We start from the raw sequence: 19,190 nt of genomic DNA on the forward strand, positions 1-19,190 counted from the left end.
CCTACAATGGCAGCTCGCAAATATCTATAACGCCAGTTCCAGGCGATCCAATGCCCTCCCCTAGTCTCTGTGGAACCAGGCACTCACATGGGGCATAAACATACATATGGGCAAAACACCCTTAGATGTAATAGTAAACCAAGTTTTTAAGTTATGAAAAAAGAACCATTGAACATTATATAATCTATGCAGATAACAAAACATTACATGATACTCCTTAATACATATAATCTTATATCTTTATGCAACAATTAAAAATAATGTTACAAACTTGAACAACTTGAAGTGCAATCTTCTAAATTATAACACATAAGTTAACTCACTGTTTGTCTTCAGGTTTTATAACAGACGGATCTGTCAAGTTCTCTCCAACACCTCAAAAGAAGAAACGAAATTCGTTAAGCAAATGAGGTTTGATTTTCTAAGAAACACAGAAAAATAATAACCAAATCCATTTCCTTATTTTGAAGGTTATATTGAAACCAGATATGGTGACTCACCCCTGCAAACCCAACACTAGGGAGGCTAAGGTGGGAGGATTGCCACCAGTTCAAGGTTAGTCTGAGCTATATAGTAAATTCTAGGCCAGCCTGATATACAATGTGAGACCCTGTGTCATTCACTCCGTAGAAGGTAAGATTTAAAAGAATCATGATAATTAAATGTGCTATGAAAATTATTTAGGAAATGTAGGAAAATATACAGCATCTCCTCTGAATTAATGAACATCTGGCTACAAATGGTGTCATAAGATTTGTTGATAGTGGCATCTCTCAGTAGACCTGTGTATCGGCATTTCATTTACCAGTTCTATACATTAAGACAGCTAACTGTATTTTCTCTAATTCTCATGAAAAGAAAATATTATCCTCATATCCTCAATTTACATCTCACCCTCATTTACATCAATAAGTACATTGATGTTCAAAGAGATTGAAGAACTTGCCAAAGATGGTGTATCCCTTAAGTGGCCATAACAGGATTAAAGCTGGGGCAATGCTTGTGTTCCTCCCACTAGTTCATGGTCTCCTTAGATGGCCTCCATCAGTGCTCAGCAAAGGCAAGGCCCTGGGAGGTTTTGCAAATACAGCTTCTAGGCATCAAAGAGACCTATCAAATGTTCTGTCTATATATACAGTGCTTATAAACAGCAGAATAAAACGGCACCAAATTCTTGATCTGAGAGCTGGCTCCACCTGTGTGTTCAGTTGAGAAAATTCTTTGAGGTGGGTGCTTACGCTCTGTTCGCTTTTTAGAATGTATCTTCAATAAAATTTAGTTTTGAAAAGAAAAGAGCAGAGCCTGCAAAGATAATAGAGGCACAACCTAAGACTGAACTTAATCAAAACTGGGCTTGATACCCAGAGCAAAGCTCTGTGATGAATTCAGGCAGTGAGGAGGCTAGCGTCTAACAGTGATGACAGCTCAGAGAAGCCAGTTAGACAGTGATGAGCCACCTAGGCATCCCCAACAACTTCTGAGATCCTTCCCTAACTGGGCCTCTTTTTCTCTGCTTGAAAAACACTGACTTTGTAAGGTGAGGAATCAAAAGTTATATGAACTTTAGAATATTGTTATCTACTACTACTTGTTGGGAAAAGTTCATGTTTTGTTGAAGTGAAAGGGGAAAAATCTCAAGGGATGCCACCCCTAGATAAAGAACTACAGAAAACTAAGGACTGCTGGGAGAGAGAGAGAGAGAGAGAGAGAGAGAGAGAGAGAGAGCATTAGACTTCTCCAGGGACGAGCCCTACGTCAGTTAACTAATACCATTAGAATAACTAATTTCATGCCTGAAATCACATGCATACATGCAAAACTAAAAGAACTCTGCAGATTATATTTACATGCTTATGCATTGTATTTATATGTATTATATAATATATATGTTTTACATATATATAATCAAAGGAAAAGTGACCATAAATTTGAGAGGGAATTGGGGGAGGTACATGGGAAGGTTTGGAGGGAGGGGTCACAGGAGAGGTTGGAGGAAGGAAAAGAAAAAGAGGAAATTATGCAATTATATTCTAATTAAAATTAAAAAACTTATTTTAAAAATAAATTATTATTTTTTAAAAAAGACAAAGGCCATGTTTTCTAAGCAGTATCTCTTAAAGATTTCTGCTGTGACCTCTCTCTTGGAATAGTAACCTTTTCAGAGGAACCAGAAATCCTTATAAAGTTTTCTGCTAAGAAGCTGATTTCCTCAGGAAAACAACATTTTAGCATGTATGATTTAAATATGTAGCAAAGGAAATCTATGATCCATCCTGAAAAGGTTTTAGCAAAACATTTTAACTACTGTATTACAATACATAGTGTGTTTGTTTAATAGTATATTCAATAACAGGATCTACCCCATCTGTTTTCCACAAGCTTATCTAACAAATGGTAATTGCAAACTGTGTCTTGAAATCCACCTGCATTGCAAGATGCCGTGTTAATATCTGCAGCTCCTCTTACTGATAGTCATGGATGATGATGTCACTGTGGGCTTGTTGTCTGGCTAATAATGGGAGATGGTGAAATCCAGTTATGGGTTAGTGGCAATAAGGTGTAACTTAGTTTCTCATCAAAGTTTCCAAACTCTGAGAGGACCCTTTCCCAACCGCTAGCCTGGCACGTTTTCATGCTGATTTTGAAGAGGGCAAGAAAACTTTGGGCTGAACCACAAACACAAGGCAAGTGTGAAAAGCAGACCTTGCCGAACCCTTACATTTTCAAAGCCATGGGAAGGAGCTCTTTGTACTTTTCTCGTCACATAGACAAGAGGGACAGCTGAGGGAGCCCCTGCTTCTCTACAGCCATGAAGGGAACAAACAAAATACCAGGCAGAAGTGTACCCCAGCGCTGCAGGTAGACAGGCTGACGGCTGCAGTCTTCACCATTTTAATTAAGCATGGGTTGAACTTTAAGCCTGGAGCTTACAGCAATGACTAAAGTTTTAAACCTATGTTTAAGTACAGTGCAAATTTAAGCCAGGACTACATATAGTAGCTGAAGAAGCACTATTAGGTGGGGGGGTTGGGGGGAGAAATGTCTTTACAGAGTTAAATTTTTTTTTGTCTAAATCTTATTACAGAACCTCTGTGGCTTGTTAGACACAGAAAGACAGAGGTTCCACTCCAAATTCTGCCATGTTCTAGCTGTAAGGCTTCAGTACCCTGTTTAATCTCCCTGAATCCCACTTTTGTCATCTGTGAGTATAGCATCCTGGTCTTATCAGAGAGGGCTAGGGGAGAATTCAATGAGCTGCATCTAACCCATAAGAAGCTTCCAATGTCAGCTGTTACTCCATTTTCTGTATTCTATCTAGAAGCTCCCATACCAGCAGTAAAGCCATGTTTATCTCTCATTCCCCAAAAGTATGTTTCCTAGTACTAAAGAACACCTTAAAAGAGGGGGTTAAAGAGTATACACCAACACATTTTTATATGTTAAAGCACAACTCTATGTTTTATATGATAAAACTTAGCTTACTTATTTTGAGGTGTTCTAACGGAAGAAGGGCTTTATGACCCATGAACAAGGTGAAAAGTACCCAAAGACCAACCATTCAATGCCCTCCACATCACTTTGCCAGGCTGAGTCACTAGGCTCTTCTAGCCACCCAAGAGCACCCAACCCAAGACAACTCGGCTCAGACTCTCCTGATATCTACAAAATATAGAACAAGTAAGCTGGTTGGATATCTAAACATCCTGATGATCTCTTTCTTAGTGTCATTATGAATAAATACCCATACCTAGAGAAAGCCCAGAAACATCCATGGAACTTCATCCAACTTGGCATCACCAGTGACCTCCAATTCCCAAATCTATAAAAACAGGTCACCTCTGTGTAGTGACATCATTCATGGTGATGTGGGTGCTAACTTTTTCTAGAAATTGCTTTATTGAACCAAAAATTAGGACTGTATTTCCAAAAGTCCACTGAAAGATAGAATAAAAAAACTAAACATTGTTCTAATTTGGAATACAGTTGTTTTTAATTTCCATTGCTGGGAATTAACTGTTGGACTTTAAATGCAGTGATGATGATTCAAGTCTTCCCATGTAAGATTTTGAAGTGGAAAAAGACCAGAAAACTTCATTAGACTTATAAATAATGGGGAATTGGTCACACCTCTCCTCAGAGCTCAGCTTCCTAGAATGCTATGGCTGTTTCCGGGTTTCATTCTTTTCGGAAAAATGAAATAAGAAAAAGGGAAACAGTAAAAGACCAACTGCCCAAGTATTTCTTCACCCTTCTTCCTCTCAAAGCAGCAATGAGTAGGGTCTGAAATGGAGAGGGGGGGGGTCTCCCTGTGGTACCCCGGGGTCAAACAGTTAAGGATAGCTTCCCCGTACCTAAAGCTTAAATTCCACTTCAAAGAGCCATTCAAGGGTTACTACTCACTGGCAACAGCAGGTGACATTTATCAAGGGCTTGATACATGTGGAGAACTTGCCTCAGTTGACCTATTTAGGAATTTAATAACCAACTGACTTAAAGGCATGATACTCTTTTTCCCCTTTACAGCTAAGGGAGGTGGGACTCAAGGTGGCTGCTCCTCAAGACATACAAGCAATTCACAGTGGGGCCTGGCAGAATGCATCATCTTTCCAGACACTAGAAATACTAGTAAATAAAGGGCATTAGAATGTAAGCCAAAAAATCTTAAAAACACAATTTTCCTCTCCAACCTTGTTCTGTGTTAACTAGCAACAGCTTATAACTTTATAATTATTGGTATGGACTCATGTTTTTCCACGAATTCAGACCGACAATTATCTAGCTCTCTGATAAGTTTCATGCATTTCATAACACCTAGCCTGTGGTTCTGTGATGTCCACTCAGGCCTTCTTTGAAGGTCGATGTTTTGACATAGTTGACTTGCAGGGACCTATTTCAGCAATTCACATAATTACCCAGGAAAAGAATAAAGTTAATTCCCTTTTCCCTCCAAGACTATAATCGCAACATTTGTTCTGTTTAATGTCACTCTGGATTACTAAGAAACATAAAAATCCCCAAACATAAACATCATTAAACAAAACCCTATTCAAGTGAAATACAAAACACACTGAAGAGTCGTCATTAATTCCTTAAAGTTTTTCTTTGGTTGTTTGTTGTTATTGTTTCTGTTTTTGCTTTTTAAACAACTCCACCCAAAATTCAAAGCAAAAACACAAACAGTGGAGCACAGATGAAAACAATCAATGTCTCTCCAGCCAGAAGTACAAAACAGATGCCGTTGGCACCCCCACTCCCGGCCGATTTTCATCAAGTGCTTGCTGGTATAAAAAGCTGGATTCTTTTTCACATTAATTCAGTTTATATTCCTTCCTGAAAAATTGTTTTTGAGTTTTAGAAATATAACCCAGCCTTGAGAACACCAGGAATATCAAAAGACAGATGTGCTTAGTAATACATGCAATGCTTTAAGTGTGGATGGATCACTGAGCATGTGACACAGACTTCCAAGTGACTGCAATAGTCCTGGACGTTGCCCCTGATGCCCTAGGAGTGTCAAGTTCAGCATTCCCCAGCCTCAAACCTGGTTTTGCTAAGAACTAGAAAGGAAAATCAGAACAGAAAAAAAAAAGAAAGTTCATGTTGTTTAAATATACCCGAAGATGGTCATTTCCTCTCAGAATGACACTCTTACAGAAATCCTGTGGCTTAGAAAGGAGAAAAGGATATGTAGGAAGACACCAGCTGAAGTCCACATCCCACTTTCCCTTGAAAACCTGTGCAACCTGAGGCAAGTTATTTAAACCTTCTGGTCCTAAATTCCCAGTGATATATACTTCAGTGTGCTGCTCCTGGGGTTAAATGAGGTAACTTGTATGACGTGTCTGGGCCAGATCCCTTATTTGAATCCAAGGCTCCAGTTCATGAGCCCAAGAACTGAACTTTGGCCAGAACTCATATTCTGTGCCCTCCTCCTGAGGAAAACCTCCTGAGACACACTGAGTGTGCTGTGGGATTAGACATCTCTCTGGCAGGAGGTGCTGACTATGGGCGATACACTGATCAAAGGCTTCATTAAACAAGAGTATACTCCCGCCCTGTCTTGGAGCCAAGGACTTCCCTGAACTAAATTGTCATATCAAGGAATACATCAAACATAACAAACTAAATTATAAATTGGCAAGGCAGTAAACTAAAAAAATGAAAATTATCAAGAATTGAAGCTTTCCCATTTATATAGATATACAGTTGATGTTTCTGGTAAGCAGAAGACAAGGCAAAGTGATTAACACTAAAACAAATGATACAAAAATCATTCCCCACCTACTTAAATCTTTAAGATGGAAATAGTTAACTCTCTGCCTATATTTCCCCCCTCTGGCTACGTAGAATACAGCAGAGTGGGTACTCACGCTCGTTATCACACAATGTCTCTGAACTAAATGCCTGTATCTCTCTACCAAGCTGGGTACAACAGCTCCACATGCCCACCCTAGTTCTCGTGAGATGTCTAGGAACTCTGCCTCCTGCATCGTCAATTAGTTACCTTGCAAATCTAAAACCAGCAGCTCTCCCCGGGTATACTCATATGTCCAGTGAGAGAAAGCCAACATCAGCTCCTCGAGGGTGTTGGTGGGGGCAATTTCGTCACCATTGTTGTTATTGTATTTCCGGAACTCCCCTGTCATGTACTTCTCAATGGTTAACCATTGGTTGGCTGAGTGGCAGTAGATCAAGAAAACCTCGAGAAACCTGTGAGGAAAAGAGAATCCAATGATCCACTCCTACCAGAAAGGAAGCGTAGCAGTTACCCTTCAGAACACTCAGCCACAAATGTCATTTGACCTTGGCCTTTCTGTGGACAGAGGAAACACCACAACTGGGAGGTTTGTTCCCAAGCTTGCTCGCCTCCCTTTTCTTTGAGAAAAGTTGCCAACTTTTTTTCTGAGTACCGGATCCAACTTTTCATGCTGGGCTCTATAAAATTTCTTGTAAAATAGAGGAAAGGGTTTTATTCTAATTTCTCAGCACGAAATTATGATCTGCCTTGATATGTGAATATAAGCATATTAAGACACCCAAGGGAAAATAAGGAGGGTTCGTGATTGCAAGCTTCCTAATTGGTTTAGGATGCTAAGGAGACAGCTAAGCTTTAAATAGACATGTTTTGGGGCCATAATACCCCTAGATATTAGCGACTACATCCAGCATCTGCCTGTCTCACCTATCTGAAATGTTTGTCGTCGATCTGTCTGAACTTCATTTCCACTCACGTAAGTTCTGGAACCGAAACCCAGGTATGTCTGGAACATTTAATTATCTTTATACCAGTCTGTATAACTATGAAAGGAAGAACCCTGAAAATGGTCATGGAGAACATTCCCTTGAGTCTGGTATTTCTTGTGTCTAATGGGCTGAGAAGAGGTTAAATGGAATTCTTCTTATAATGAAGAACCACAGGGGCAGGTTTACCCACCTCGGTGTATAGGGAATAGTTTGTGGTTTGACTTGGTTGAAGGTATAGATGAGTTTTTGGGCAGCTCTTTGCTGTTGAATTTCCTAAAAAAAAGAAAAAAAAGAAAAAAAATGAAGAATTGATTAAAGTATATATATATATGTTATATTTATATATAATATAATAAATATATTTATATATATTTAGCAAATACGTGGTGGGGGTGTTTAGGGACAAACTTCCTGATAGGTTATCTAAATCACAAGCAGTCAATCCTAAACACATATGTGTAAGAGCAACATCAAATGAACTCAGTAGTGTGTGTGTGTGTGTGTGTGTGTGTGAGAGAGAGAGAGAGAGAGAGAGAGAGAGAGAGATCAATATCAATTATCCATAATAATCATAGGAAAAGAGGTAAAGAATTTGGGAGAGAATGGGGGGACAAAGGAGGTGTTGGAGAAGAAGAAAGAGGTGAAAATGTTGTAATGAAATTCTCAAAAAAAATATTGGTTTACTCACTTACTCTACTTATTAAAGATCAAACAGATCCCAACTGCCAAACGTTTAACATTATTTAACTTCTAGGACTCTATACATCAAAAGCAAATGTCCTACAGAACAAAAAGAATAAAACACCGCCACCACCTTTAAAACCTAACAACCTCCCTTTGGTTGAAGAAAACCCATCTTAGGTGAGGATGTAGCCAGACTTCTACACTTCTCTTTTGACCATCTGGACTCTGGGTCTCTCAACTTCAGACCTACCCTCAGGCAAAGATGAAGCACAGTGCTCTCCTGAAAGATTTTATACCACGTCTGTACAACCTCCGGGAGAAAGGACTTCACAATGAAAACCTGCCCGGGCTTGAGAACTTCATCCTCAGACCACGTGCTGATGACTCGCATGGCTTTGCGGAGGCCCCCATCCATTTCCTCTTGGGACAGCACCTGGATCATGGCAGCTCTCCCATGCTGGGACCAAGAGGACATGCTCTTATCGAGAGTCAGAGGGGAACTCTCTTCGAGCCTGTAGATGGTCACCTCTTCTCCTGCTGCAGTAAGAAGGGATAGCCAGTTCAATAAAACAGCAGGTCTGGGGTGTGACTGGTGCCCTGAAGATCAACTCAGGCGCAGTTCAATTGTCGCTGTGATCAGAGGATGCAACTAGCAGGAGCCAAAAAAAGGTCAGGGTACAAATGGATCTGACTTGTCGTCTGATGACGGTGGGGAGGGAGAGGAAGAACAATGATGCCTCAAACAGCATAAAAAAATTAAGTTGTGCTTGTTATAAACTAATTAGACAAAAACAATATTAGAACAGCATCGATATGTTGCCACTGTTATACTTTTCTTTTGGGGGGGGGGGCGGGGGGCGGGTTCAAGGCAGGGTTTCTCTGTAGCTTTGGAGCCTGTCCCGGAACTAGCTCTTGTAGGCCAGGCTGGCCTCGAACTCAGAGATCCGCAGGCATCTGCCTCCCAAGTGCTGGGATTAAAGGCGTGCGCCACCACCTTTCAGCCATTGTTAGACTTTTTATTGGAGACATGGTTTGCTTAACAACTAAGACTGACCTAGCAATCATTACATACCCCAGACTAGCTCCAAATTTCTGATCCTCCTGCCTTAGCCTCCTGAGTGATGAGATTATAGGCACATGCTATGACACCTGCTCAAGACAAATCTATCTCTAGAGACAGTTTAACCTGGAGTTAGTCATTTTTATAAGGAGCAACCACTTTTATTACTGCCCTCCATACAATATTAAATACGCTGTGTACTCTTTGTGAGCTATGTATGTATCTTTGCTTTATACATGAAGGACATGATGGATTTTGTTTTCTGGGAGTGGTTTTGCTTGTTGTGCTTGCTCCATGAAGTGCAATTTGACCTCACTAATAATGCAGGGTTTTCCCCAGTGGGAATCACTCAGTACTCAGGTCTGAGTCTCTACTATTTTCTTTTGCGCTCATTAGCAAATTACTGGAACTCTCTCTTGGTAAAAGGGAAAGATAACATTTGTTTCAGTGGTCTGAAGTACAGATCACATGTTATCAGGGTTGCAGCAAACTAGGATCTCAGAAACAGACTCAACCCCACTTCCAAGGACTTTAGACACAACCCACTGCCCAAGCGCAACACAGCACCCACTCTGAGCGTAGAGAGCAAGAAGGGGTCATTGCCAGACGTGGACTTCACCGATACAGTGTTATAGCTGCATGAGAGGAGTAACGAGCCCCACAGAGTTCCCCTCAAAGTTGTAACACATTGTTTTCTTACACTTTGCTTCAAATATCCATTTGTTGTTGTCGCTGCTGCTGCTCTTTGTTTGTTTGCTCTCTGTGAACATTGTATTGAGTTACCAGAAGGGAAGCCATCTATGCCTCATCCTTCTTCCTAATTCCTTATCCATAAGCGTAGCTGAAGAACATGTGGTATATTCTCAAATGTTTACTCTTGATGCCCAAGTGAATGCCACTGAGGAGCTCTCTGGAGTCCTAATTCCTGGAGGCTTTAGAGAAGAGCTATTGATTTGCAAAATGAGCCCTGGAGCCAAGGGGAAGAAGGAGGCCTCTGCATAAGCAATCAGAAGCCAACCTGGGCTCTCCCCATTGGAACAGTGTGAGGAGAATGAAGATGGCGGGCAGCGTAGGCACCTTTGTTCTTCTGTCAATTGCTCATGCTTTATCCTGCGAGGCAGAAAAACTCCCATACCCTTGGCTAACACACACTTGTTTTTCTTTACCGCTCCAGCTTTTAAAAAACTACACTTGCAGTTTGAAGAAAGAGCAATCCATGTTCATGCAACAAACCAAACAGCTGTAAGACAACAAAGGGCTTCTCTTCCCAGACCTGTCAGCTTTCTGCACACTGCCATGTAGCGCTTTCTTCTCTGTCCATTATACAAGGTTGGTTTGCTCTTTTCTACCCTGTGTGTGTCCAGCCTAGAATCACTGACCGCCAGCTGCGGCAGCACACTGATTTCCCAACTGCTGACCCCTGTAGGTCTCATCCCCATGGTATCAGCTGCTGACCCCAAATGCTGGCCACAGTAGTTAACAAGAATTTCTACTTTGGGAAACGAATCTCCTTAGTTGACCATATGGCCAAAATGAAATCTGTGAGTCAAGTGAAGCAACATTGTGTTTTTGTTTCTTTTTTTTTTGTTGTTGTTTTTTCTTTCTGTTGTGTGCCAGCATTCACTCCGCCCTCGCCTAACCTCAAGAAGGGAGGGGGATATTACTCACCGAACAGCTGGATTGGTGTAAACGGGATGGTCTGAGAAAGCCTCATTAAATTATTCCTTTCAATGGCTACAAACAAAAACGGATTGACTACTTTAGTTCTACATCAATGATTAAACTTACAGGAAGCCCCCACATACCAAAGTACACATAAATTCCAGAATGTTTCATTTCAAACATTTTATTTTCTTCATTAGCAAAACTACTATAAATAATAGTTTTAAATATAAAATATGCCTTAAACAGTGAGCATATCTTATTCTCAAGAAATTTTACATGAAATTATGTAACATGTTTCTAAGAAGGGGCTATCTTCTCACTCTCGCAAATAACCAATTAGACACTAACTCAAATAATACTTAAGTCGTTCTTTTAAATGGATTTAATCTATGTTCCATATTCTCTGCTTTCCTTTTTCCCACAGCAAACCCAGCGCACAGTGGTCTGTGGGGACACCTACTGTCGGTTTTGCAGAGCTGGCCTTCTTTATCCCAGAGAGAATGGAACACTAATTTTAATTAGAAGCAAATGATCTGCATTTTCCTGTCAAGAGCCAGAGCCTAACAGATCAGAGTGCAGTGCATCTGAGTTACAGTATTCCTCACCAGAGACTCTCTACAGCTCGCAGTTAGAGTCCAAATAAGAGATCACTGCTGAGCTTAGGACCCAGTCATAGGAGCCTAGGAAGAGAAGGCTGGAGTCCACAGAACCATTATTCACCACAGAGGAGAATTCAGGATGAGACAGTCTATAATGAAACCCTAAACAAATGACCTTCATATAATAAAACTGGTCATTGAAGTGCCGGCAAGGTCTTGCTCACAGAGTGCTAGACTCTGTGAAAGCCTTGTCCTTGCGTTAGCTCACCCACCGAGAGCAGTGACCACTGAGAAACCACACCAGGGCACAAGTCCAGCTGCTCTAGGCTGCTTTGCATCTCAAAGTATCTGCCTCTTAATTCTCGGCTAGCCATTTGGCAGACTGTCCCTCCGAGAGGGAAAGGACAATCATTTCCCCTCTGAAAGAAAGACAACTGAAGGGCTGTGAAGCCTGGCTCAGTAACAGAGTCGAGCCCCTTGACATCTCTGTTTAATGGCATCTCTGCAAGGCATGTTTGTTGGCCTTAATGCCGTGCGAGATGGCATCCTTTCAGTGGTTGTGCCTGCCGAGGGAACCTTCAAGTTCACTGAGGACTTTCAAGTCTGCCCTTTTCCTGATCCGAAACATTCAGATCAGACTGGGGTATAGCTCAGGGAGAGATACTTGTCCAGCAAGGCTCTAGGTTCAAACCCCAGCATGGCAATAAAAAGGGCACAGTACAAGGGACATTGCTCAAAACACTAAGATATTTGGATTTTGGCCAGCACTGAGCTTGCAAGGAAATTTTAGGCACCAAAGGTATCTTCTCTTTCAAAACTTCTTGTTTGTGAATTCTCTTCAATCCCAACAATTTGTTTTTCTGAGTCAGGGCCATGGTTGGGAAATCTAATTGTTCTAACTGTTAGAGTGAACAATTTTCTGAATTGGGCGCTGTATTGATAATGTGGAGTTGATGGATGTTCGTGTTTACAAGGCAGAATCACACCCATTTAGCTCCGATGACCCATCTGTACACCTGCTTCCTACCTGAATAATGGTGGTGAGGCTCTTGAGGGCTCTTTAAGGAGGCCGAGATCTCTGAAATCATAGAAATGATTGGCACTTTAATTACTTGGCTGCAGATAAATACATGTTTGTACACAGCCTTCAAAGTTGCTATTAAATGGCTTCATCAGAATAGCTGCTCGCTATTCAGAAAAGCTCACCCAATAAATACCCTTTAACTCATTATTGTTCATGGTATCCTGACAGCTTCCAATCATCAGTGCAATATCTCCAAGCATATTTATAGGGGGAATTGAAGAAAGACAGGTAATATTAGCCTCAAAGATGTATTTCCTTTGAACCAATTACACCTCTGGGTTAGAGAAGGCACACAGCTGCCTATCATGACATCCCAGAAGCATGGTCCTCTGAGCTCCTTGCCAAGATGCACCTACCCATGCAAAGACGATATTAATGCCAACTTATTAGCATGCTAGCTCATTGACTGAAACTAATGACAGAACATTAAGTATATGCCAGACACATAGGAGAGGGTGGCTAGTATCGCAGCGTGCCATGTGCTAAGCTATACCAGGACCCTATGTAGGGAACGCCCCCTCCAATGGTAAACTTCCGCTTTTCTATCTGTTCCAGCCCGAAATCATAAGGCTCCAGAGACATCCTTTGAAACAATTTTGCTGTTCCATGAAAATCAAAATTAAAGGGGGGAAACTTGAGTCTCACAACAGCCAATGCTTTGCACCTACTAGAGTAAGCAGCCAAGTGAGCCTAGGTTTACAGAGCGCTCTGGCTCCTGCTGCCACATAATGAAGGGAACAAGCGTCCTTTGAGGGGGCATGCTGGGACCTATGGTCGGCAGAAAAGGCTTCCATTTCTGAATTCAGTCAGTAACATAGACTTTTAGCTCCTACTATGGGTCACACTAGGCATGAGAAGGGACTAGGAGAAGGTGCTCACCCTTCAGAAAGGTAAATGCAGTGGACTCAAGAAAAAATCATGCAACTCTTACCATACAGTTTGCTAATCGACAATAAACCATGGCATACCAAGGCTTATGGATTTCCCTAATGCTAACTGGACGATGGAAGATCGCAGTCATCTGGTGGGTTTCAGTTTAAACTTCAGCATCTAAGGAGCTTCAAGACCTTAGTGGTATTTATTTAACACATAGTTACTGAGCACCGATGGACCACATGCCAGACTGCCCAGTACTCTCAGTCAGAGAAAGAGCAAGAACACATGGAGAGAAGCTGGCCTTGTGACCAGGTCCTATTCAGACATTTGTGGCGCAGCTTCCTGGAAATTATATCAAAGGAAACTTCCATGTGCAAGCATGTGATTGACTCTATGTCTGTAAAATATGACACTATTAATTGTTGCAGAGTCAAAGTGAGTTCAGTGGGTCTGCTCTCATGCAGAGAAACAACAGGGACGTTACAGTGGAAACAGGTTACTCAAAGAATCTCAAGCTGGGGATGTAGCTCAGTGGGTAAGGTGCTTGCCTAGAGTGCACAGGGTCCTGGACTTGAGCCTCAGAATCACCAAAATAAAACAAAACAAAAACACAAGAGCACACATCAGTCTTGGTTTATCTGGGCTATCTCTATTTTTCTACTGAATTTTCTGCTTTATATGTATCTCAAAAGCAACAACAAAAAACACAAAAAGAATAAAAGTCAGGAATTATAAAATTCATAACAGGACAATGAATTCCATCATCAATGAAATTAAAAATTAAAAATAAATGTTTAAATATAAAAACTTACTGTCAATTTCACTTGAGCTCCTTGTTCTGTTTGGGGGGAAATAAAATGATTTAGAAAATGCTGCTTTAAATCTTTTAATTTCCAAAACACTGAAAAATTATCTGAAACAGAAATAAAGAGTGTATATATATATATATATATACACATTTTATTATATCTTATATAATATAAATTTCACATATGTGTATGAAATTTTCTGTTCCATCTTATTCCTATTTTAACAATAAAGACGTTTGTAGCCATACAATTATTTTCACAACACACACACACAAAATAATGCCAGTAAGGCATGTAAATCACTTATTATCTATGCCCCAAGCTAATTGAGAAATGGTGGTATTAGTGGTTTTAATTAGCTGTGTGATCACATAACATATATAAGATTTAACTGTGTTTGTGTTGTTCTGGATCAATTAAACGAAAGGGTGCCTGAACTATGCAAAGCAGCTGCCTACAAATGAGTCTGAGAATGACTCTGGACAAGACCACAAATCAGTTTCATTAGCCCACGTGGCCCCTAAGTGTTCACAGGCTGGAATTAGCTCTCTTTAAATTGTTCCTTGTCCTGCTCAAGTGCACAGGTGGCCACGGGCAAGTCTGAAAACATGCATCCAAAGAATATCTCCAGTATTTAAGGTCCTTGGGGAGGAAAGTACAATTACAATTATTGTTTAATTTCATGCTGCAATAACCCACCACCCTGCATGAGCACAAACTACTGAACCTTTGGGAGAAGAAAGTCATGTATCCTTTAGGTCTAGAAGCAGGCTTACATGGGGCTGTGGTGGCAGTTCCCAAGAAAGGCCATGTCAACAGAGCTGAGGATCATAACTAAAAGTCATCTTTTACTTTCTTTACATCAAATGGTCTTCCCACAGGGAGATTTCCCTCTACCCCCCCCCCCCCCCCCATGACTTTGTAGATGACTGATGCTGTAAGGAGGAAAGCACACACATACACACACACACACACACACACACACACACACACACACACACACACCCTACAGGTGAAGTGGAACCATCACAGCAGCACAGAGCCAAACACCAGCAATGCTAGCTACTTGGGATACTGAGACAGGAAGATCACTTGAGCCCAGGAGTTTATGCCAGCCTGGGCAACATCATGAGACCATGTCTCTTGAAAAAAAAAAAATACTTTTAAAAAAATGGAATCATTTTTACTTGGTTGAGTTTCAAATTCTATTTCTCCTAATAAACCAAATTCAGGAATATACTCAATTCTACTGCCAGATTCTCTCCTTCCCATCTCACTCTCAATCCTTGTCAGAGTGGATGCCTTGACAATTGGAGTGCCACTGAAAATGAGGAAACAAAGACCAAGCCCATCTGTCAAAGGAACACACTGGGGAGAATGGGTTTTGAAATCTAGCGAACAAGGCCTGGAGTGAAGCTTGGTGGTTAAGAGCACTTATTGCTCTTGCAGAAGACTTAGTCTCAGTTCCAAGTATCCACCTGGTTGATAATAACTGTCCATAACTCCAGATCCAAGAAATCCCAGCTAGCCTCCATGAATACTGCACACACGTTAGCTTAAATATATGCAGAGAAAATATATAAAATAAAAATAGATACCTAATTTATTTATATACATTCTAAAAATATAAAATAAATTTAAACAGGCCTTCAGGCTTGTTTGTTTTAAGAGAAAACACATGTATTTTACACTGTAAACACATTCATAACCTTACTATCTGAAAAGATATATCAATTCATGTGTGAACTTTTTGATACTACAAAGGAATTTTTTTCTATTTGGTATTCCATATGTTTCTTTTTTACTATTTTTGTTGAGTTTACAAAGGAATTTTTAGTCGACTGTCAAAGTATACATTTTATCACTATATTCTTAAAGGGACTTGGGTGAGGAACTCCTACTAGACATTGGAAAACTTGGGGAATATTTTTTTCCATTCTTGCTAAAATAAGAAAAATAATGTCACCACGCATGCACTTTTTTCTTCCTACTCTGACCAAACTAAACTTTTGCTCCTTATCTTTGGAGGAAAGGATCCAGAAGCTCTTGTTAAAAGCGACACAGAAATACTCACAGAAAACTCCTGCTGAGGTTGGTGTTCCTGGGACTCCATGAAGGGTCTTCATGTGGGTCCTGAGCATAAGGGAACGGACATTATGAATGCAACCAGCACACCCACCCCATCCTTTTAGTGGGCCATCAGTAAAGCACACTCTTCCTCTGACTGGCTCAGTACCTCTCTTTAAGTCGATAAGGGAAACACAAGCTAGGATGATCCATAATGTCAACATGTCATCAGGGAAGCCCCATAGTTGATGGCTTTAACTGAATGAAATTACTTTTTTAGAGACACTGAAAGGAAAATGCAACATCTGAAAATTTTTACAGAAATAGAGATTAATCAGCTAATTGTCTGAATGTAGTAATGGAGGTCCTACTTGGCACATACAATGGATAATTTTATCAACTTAACATGTTAAAAAACACATAGGGCATTAATGAATCTGGTAGTTTGAATGTAATCAGGCCCCATAGGGAGTGACAATATTAGGAGGTGTGGCTTTGTTTGAGTGGGTATGGCCTTGTTGGAGGAAGTAAGTCATTATGGGGGCAGACTTTGAGGTTTCTTGTGCTCAGAATACTGCCCAGTGTGTCAGTTAGCTTCCTGTTGCCTTCTGGTCAAGATACAACACTCTCAGCTCCAACATCACATCTGCCTGCCTGCCACCATGCTACCTGTCATGATGATAATAGACTGAACTTTTGAAACTGTAAGTGAGCCATACCAATTAAATGTTTTCCTTATGAGTTGCTGCCGTTAAGGTGTCTCTTGGAAGCATAGAAACCGAACTAAGTCAGAAGTTGGTACCAGAAGTGGGGTAATGCTATGATAGGCCTGACCGTGTGTGTGTTTGGAGGGATTTGAACTTTGGTACTTTTGGGTTTAGAAAGCAGTGGTGAATGGACCGTACTATTAAGAGCATAGAAGACAGTGGTGCTAAGAATTATTTGAACAATGGAAGACTGACACAAGAGGTTTCAGGGGTAGGGGGAGAATTTTAGTGTGCTGCCTAAAGATCATTCCTGTCATATTTTGGTGCACAAAGTAACTGTCTTTTTTGCCTTTGTCTGAAGAATCTACCTGAGGATAAAGTAAAGAATTTTGGGTTAATTTCAATTGGCAGAGGAAATCTCAAAACAGCCTAATATAGACTCTGCCATGTTTTTTTAGTAGTAACTGTAATGAAGATTTATAATGAGGAGAAGCAAGCTGAGCAGGGTAAATTGCAAAATAAAAATTTTGAGGAGAAAAAGGGCAACAGGAAGTGGAATAGAGATAAATTATGTGTTCAAGGAGATAAACGGGTTAAGAAATGGAATAAAGGGAGTGGTGACCCCTTGGCAAGATCCCACCCAGCTACGGTTCCAACTTGTGAAAAGGAACTTTAAAAAAATGCTTAGATCCAGGTGTTGAGGAGCATACACTGGGAAGGTAGAAGCTGGCAGATGTCTAGTTTGAGGCTAGTCTGGACTACATAACAAGTTTCAGAACAAGTAAGCTTAGACAGTGAAAGACAGAAAGCTGGTGAAGATGTATTTGAAAGAGGGGATCATGTTCCAACCCCATCAAGCAGCAGAATTTGGCAGCTTTGGCTACATGACTCTGGGTTCAGAGTTAAGGATAGAAGAAATGAATTATGAACTAAAGCCACTGAGGCCAGGTGTGTGTGAATGGAGACCTAGTAGAGAGGCCACTGTGTGAAGGTGTAAAGTTGAAGCCTGGATTGCCTTGGAGAACCCAGGATGTTAGAGATGCCAGTCATGAGATACCTGCTCAGAAGAACTGCTACCAGGGAGTGGAACTAGCCCAAGAGAAAGAAGTGTGTTTCCGTCAACAGAGCTCTACAGATGGAGATCTGAAGAGCTTCTTGACATCAGACATGGAGATATAGAGTTTGAAGCTTGCCCAGCTGATTTCAGTCTTGCTTTGGTCCAGTATTTCTTTGTTGTGCTCCCTTCCCTGAATTTTAGAATGGTCATGTACATCCTATACCACTATATATTGGAAACATGTGTTCTGTTTTTTTATTTTGATTTTTTTACAGGGGGTTACAGTTAAGAGATTGCATGAATCTCAGAAGAGACTTTGAACTTCAGACTTTAAAACAGGAGACTATGATAGACTATGGGGACTTTTGAAATTAGACTAAATGTATTTTGCATCACGATATTGTTACAAGCTTATGAAGATCAAGGAGTGGAATGTGGTAGTTTGAATATAACTGGCCTCCATAATCTCATAGGGAGTGGCACTATTAGGAGGTGTGGTTTTGTTGGAGTGGGTATGGCCTTGTTGGAGGAAGTGAGTCATCGTGGGGGAGGCTTTGAGGTTTCCTATGCTCAGAAAACTGCCCAGTGAGTCAGTTGACTTTTTTTTTGCCTTCTGGTCAAGATGTAGCACTCTCAGCTCCAGCACCATATCTGACTGCCTGCCACCATGCTCCCCATTATGGTGATAATAGACTGAACCTTTGAACCTGTAAGCGAGCCACCCCAACCAAATGGTGGTAATGGTGTCTCATTAGAGCAATAGAAAGCTGACTAAGACAATGAGGTCCTCCTCTGGCTGTTACTCTGAGGACGTTTCCAGAGAGGATTAACTGAGGTGGGAAGACACACTCTGAAGGAGGGTGGCACCATGCCGTGGCCTGGGGCTCCACACTGACTTGAAAACAGAGATGAGAAAGCATTCCCTTTCTGCATCCTGCTCTGGAGCCATGTGAACGAGCATCCAGCTACCGCAGCTCTCTGCTACTCCTACATCCAGTTGGCCTTCCAGGCCCATGCTTGCCTGGACGCTCGCAAACAGCCAAAAACAGCCTCTGTTTGGCCCCATGGGTTTCTTTTTGCTAGGTATTTAGAAACATCAGCCATTACATCATAGCATCCCTGTCATAAGTACACAACAGTTCTAGGCGATGGCGATGGGGAGGAGCATTACCCCGGATTTACCTCATCCTATTTCCTGTTTATCCAAGCCATATTTCTTGAGACACAGTACACTTCAGGCATTGTAGTAGGCATTTTCCTGTGAGGTCTCTTGGTTGGCTACTACGGACAATCTTGTAACAATAGCATCTCATGGAGATCGTTAAAGACCCTCACAG

At 41.0% G+C, this 19,190-nt stretch overlaps 1 protein-coding gene across 1 annotated transcript in view; it reads right to left on the bottom strand.

Annotated features, from left to right (window-relative positions):
• Trpm6 (transient receptor potential cation channel subfamily M member 6) overlaps positions 1-19,190 on the bottom strand; it is a 114,296-nt gene that overhangs the window by 10,112 nt on the left and 84,994 nt on the right. Inside the window, exons 30-37 of the mRNA XM_041662151.1 lie at positions 16,097-16,155; positions 14,026-14,051; positions 12,281-12,331; positions 10,658-10,723; positions 8,180-8,466; positions 7,436-7,518; positions 6,506-6,711; positions 324-375 (exon numbers count right to left, since the gene is read on the bottom strand). Of these exons, the coding sequence (XP_041518085.1) occupies positions 324-375; positions 6,506-6,711; positions 7,436-7,518; positions 8,180-8,466; positions 10,658-10,723; positions 12,281-12,331; positions 14,026-14,051; positions 16,097-16,155 (830 nt within the window). The remainder of the gene's footprint in view (positions 1-323; positions 376-6,505; positions 6,712-7,435; positions 7,519-8,179; positions 8,467-10,657; positions 10,724-12,280; positions 12,332-14,025; positions 14,052-16,096; positions 16,156-19,190) is intronic.

The sequence above is a fragment of the Microtus oregoni genome, unplaced genomic scaffold (genome assembly GCF_018167655.1).
Source record: "Microtus oregoni isolate MIOR12 unplaced genomic scaffold, Mior012 000012F_ref0000307, whole genome shotgun sequence".
In the NCBI taxonomy this organism is placed as follows: Eukaryota; Metazoa; Chordata; class Mammalia; order Rodentia; family Cricetidae; genus Microtus; species Microtus oregoni.